Raw genomic sequence first — 4,484 nt, 5'->3', positions numbered from 1 at the left:
CAATAAAAATAAGGAATTAAAACTGCAATTAAGTCTAAAATATAAAAAAAAAAAATATTAACTTTATATTTTAAAAAAATAAATTCAATCGTGGTTAGTATTTTGAGTGATATTTAAACATCAGATTTTGAATGATATTTAAACATTCATCAACATGTGTAAGTGATCCACTTTGAATTTGTTTTAATAATGATCATTAATTTGTAAAGTGAGAATTTTTTTATATAGGAATGAATTTATCAATTTCAATTTACATAAGTGATGTGTGCAAGTTATTCAGAAGTTGGATACAATTTCGTTCATGGTTTATATTTAAAAATAAAATACTAGTTTTTTTTATATTTTTTTTATCTTTAAATAAAATAATAAAGAAATTCCCATCTTAAAATCGAGATTGTGTAGATGTGGCTGGAGCCGCTGGACACAACAGAAATCCATGTCATTCATTACCAGTAGTGATGACATGGCGTGAAACTGACATGTCAAAACATGAAAATGCAAGTCGACAACTAAAATTAGTCCCACCTCATCCTCATCCACACACGATTCTGTTCCTTTCGCCAAAAAACAATATCCAAAATTAATAGAACTTGTCTCAACTCGCTTCACTTCCACTTCCCGATCCCTCTCCATGGCCACCCTCCTCGAATCCATCTCCGTCGTCCCTCGCCCTTCTGCCGCTATCTCTCCCGTTGTCGCTCGCCGGAGTTCCCTCAAGTTCGCAACTTACGTGGGCCTCAGGCCTAGGCCCAGGCCCAGACACATTTTCTCCACTCACTGCGCTACTTCCAGAATCGCTAGCCGTAACTCACGCGTACTGTGCGAGGCTCAGGATACCGCTGTTGATGGTCAGTTTTAATATTCGGCGCAAATAAAATTGTTTATTTTTAATCGCTAGCCGTAATTGTTTATTTTTAAATTTGTTATTATCTCAAGCCAGCAGTACCTTTTTCTTATATATTGTCTATTTTGAATCTTATGCAACAAGTCCTCATAGTTTTGGTGCCTTAAAATCGAGATTGTGTAGATGTGGCTGGAGCCGCTGGACACAACAGAAATCCATGTCATTCATTACCAGTAGTGATGACATGGCGTGAAACTGACATGTCAAAACATGAAAATGCAAGTCGACAACTAAAATTAGTCCCACCTCATCCTCATCCACACACGATTCTGTTCCTTTCGCCAAAAAACAATATCCAAAATTAATAGAACTTGTCTCAACTCGCTTCACTTCCACTTCCCGATCCCTCTCCATGGCCACCCTCCTCGAATCCATCTCCGTCGTCCCTCGCCCTTCTGCCGCTATCTCTCCCGTTGTCGCTCGCCGGAGTTCCCTCAAGTTCGCAACTTACGTGGGCCTCAGGCCTAGGCCCAGGCCCAGACACATTTTCTCCACTCACTGCGCTACTTCCAGAATCGCTAGCCGTAACTCACGCGTACTGTGCGAGGCTCAGGATACCGCTGTTGATGGTCAGTTTTAATATTCGGCGCAAATAAAATTGTTTATTTTTAATCGCTAGCCGTAATTGTTTATTTTTAAATTTGTTATTATCTCAAGCCAGCAGTACCTTTTTCTTATATATTGTCTATTTTGAATCTTATGCAACAAGTCCTCATAGTTTTGGTGCCTTAGTTGGTTGAGGAAAGTGAGTGTTTATAAACTATTATGATTATTAGCCTTGATTTTTAAGCAATGAGAAACTTTTTGGTGTACTAAACAGTGGCCTTCGGTTTGAGGCTAAAAGACTAAAGGGTCTGTCAGACTTTGTGCGTGGCTTAGGCCACCCTTTTTAGCACCAAAGTTACAACCTGAAGTCTGCTGTAATGCTTTTCTGAGGTATTGACTGATATGGGTCGTCTTATGTGAATGTTTATAAACCATCTTTAATTTCGATTTCCAAGCAATGAGAGACTTTTTGTTGTATCGGGCAATATTTAAAAATTAAAAACAATACAAATAAAGGTGGTAGGTAATTCGATGGTCTTAACTAATTATGTTATGATCAACTGATTGATATATCCATTTGATTTTAAAGTCAACTTGAGAGAGTAAGGAGTGATCTTCGACAAATGTAAAATTGTATGACCATGATGTGCATGATGCAAGCTTCCAATCTAATGGTGGTTTTTGTGAGAAATCCATCTTCTAGAAAGGATTCGTTGGTGTAAGATTGTTTTTGATTTGCACTTGTGCCACTGATTACTCTATCTTGGTAACTTCCATATGGAGTTGATTGATACCTTTATTTATTGCATTTTGGGAATCCATTTTCAATGTTGAGTTTATTGGTGAAGTTTCGATAACTTTTGTTTTTGTTGGTGTGAGTGTGATGCATTTGCAATGACAAGCCCATGATCCATAGCTTTTGTGTATTTTATTTCCTTTGCATTGATTAAATGAACTCAATAAGATCTACTTTTTTAGGGAATGTAAGGTTGGCTTGGTGGTTGGGGTGAAGGAGTTATGGAGTGGAGTGATAAGGAGGTTGCGGATTCGATTTTCACCTTCAACAAAAATACTAACAATACTAATTACTTAGCTGTTGTATAACAAATAAGATATAGTATTCGGCCAACTATTATTTTTCCTTATGTTCCTGTCTTGAACACAAATGGGTCTTGCTGACTTGATGAGAAAACTCCTCCAAAGCTCCAATGGGTGTATTTGCCTAGGAAACCAATGACAAAGTCGTCAATATTCAGTAGCAAGAGAATGTTAGCAAAATAGCAGTAATGCTGAGTGAAAGTGAGATATCGAACCTGGGGGCCAAGCCTTTTAATTATTGAATTGACGACGGTTGGTTATGATCTGCTTTATTTGAGAGTTCTAATAGCATAATGAGTCTTTGTGGTCCATGTGCTTCTTGTTTATCATTGATCACATTTGAAAAGATTAAAATGTTAAATCTTTAGTTATAACTTATGAATTAGGTAATTTTCAGAAAGCATGCCTTTCATAAGATTCACTTATGGACGAGGCTCTATACTTTAGAAGAGGATATGATATTATATTGAAATATGATTGGTCTTTCTGTTTGTAGCAAAAAAATAATATATATGATTGGACATCTATGCCACTGATAGATATATTAAACTTGGTATCTTCTATTAGCTTGTTTGTGCATTTTTATGTGATTTGCATGTTCTTCATTTCAGCATTGTTCATAATTGGTAGAATCAAATTCAGATTCAGGTAGATCCAAATGATAATTTTCTATAATGGTTTATTGCAGTGGCTGCTATTACCGATGAAAATTGGCAATCGCTTGTTCTTGAATCCGAATCTCCCGTTTTGGTTGAATTCTGGGCTTCATGGTGTGGTCCCTGCAGAATGATTCACCCTATAATTGATGAACTAGCCAAGCAATATGCTGGAAAACTCAAGTGTTACAAACTCAATACTGATGAGAGCCCTTCAACTGCTACCCGGTATGGTATTCGAAGTATCCCAACTGTTATGATCTTCAAAAATGGTGAGAAAAAAGACACAGTTATTGGAGCTGTGCCCAAATCAACACTGACATCAAGCATAGAAAAATTCTTATAAGGTGTTAATGTACTAATGAATGCCTTTCTTCAAAAAAGGGGCTATTCTTTCTTTTAGTTTCTTCTTTTTTAAGTCCATGTATCATGTTTTTCATAATTTGTTTACTTAAATATACTTTTTAATGCTCCCGTGTAGTTATTATCAGGTGCAGCCTTATTTTATGTTTTTAGATTAATCTAGTTACTGATGTTTTAAGAAGTAAATTTGCTGTTAAATTATAGTACATGTTACATTGATTTTGATATCCTTGGCTTTTTGTTTCTCTTCAACTTTCATTTAAGACTGCACTTTTCGGTATATGGGTATATTATAAAACAAATATGATAATTTAACTAAAATTTCTTAGGTCTTATGGATATAAAATAAAATGAATTTTGGCACTTGCAGCATTAATTATGGTACATTCCTTCTTTAATTGTAGAGGGTCAGTTTCATGTTGATTTAAAACAACACTAAACTTGACTTTGAATTCTGCTGTCTGTGTAAGGACTTTGCTGGTAAATAATATGCAAGTAATTTTGAAAGCGTTCTATGAGTTTTGAGACATTCCCTAACTTTGGTGATCTCTTGATCTCAACTCACAAACTTTCTTTTATCAAGAAGAAAATACACTAAACCTATTAAAGGAACTAAAAGGCATTCCTATTAAATATCAATTCGCAAATGTCTCCTTTTTATATTTCATGTTATTTGCTCTTAGAATAAAATGCACACAAAATAGAGAATCATGCATTAACCAAAATTGATTATAAATTATTGGTTTAATTAAACTTATCGTTCTTTATCTTTTGTCCGTTTTTAAGTTATGTCATGCATCATTTTTTTATTTGATTCCTTTCTTTTTGCAATAAATTGATGGAGATTGATGAGATGACACTAACAACAACAAATATTATCATACGTGGTAGAGAAAGAAAAAATAATGATGTAGCTA

At 35.0% G+C, this 4,484-nt stretch overlaps 1 protein-coding gene across 1 annotated transcript; it reads left to right on the top strand.

The window, feature by feature from the left end:
- Positions 1-1,148: 1,148 nt before the first annotated feature.
- Positions 1,149-3,792, top strand: LOC101510889 (uncharacterized). Its single transcript, XM_004514044.4, has 2 exons — positions 1,149-1,473; positions 3,237-3,792. Exons 1-2 carry the CDS (start codon positions 1,257-1,259, stop codon positions 3,548-3,550), a joined length of 531 nt encoding a protein of 176 aa, XP_004514101.1. The 5' UTR covers positions 1,149-1,256; the 3' UTR covers positions 3,551-3,792.
- The last annotated feature ends 692 nt before the right edge of the window (positions 3,793-4,484 follow it).

The sequence above is a fragment of the Cicer arietinum genome, chromosome 7 (genome assembly GCF_000331145.2).
Source record: "Cicer arietinum cultivar CDC Frontier isolate Library 1 chromosome 7, Cicar.CDCFrontier_v2.0, whole genome shotgun sequence".
NCBI lineage: Eukaryota > Viridiplantae > Streptophyta > Magnoliopsida > Fabales > Fabaceae > Cicer > Cicer arietinum.
The sequence above is the reverse complement of the archived record's forward strand: the minus strand, read 5'-3'. Positions and strand labels throughout refer to the sequence as shown.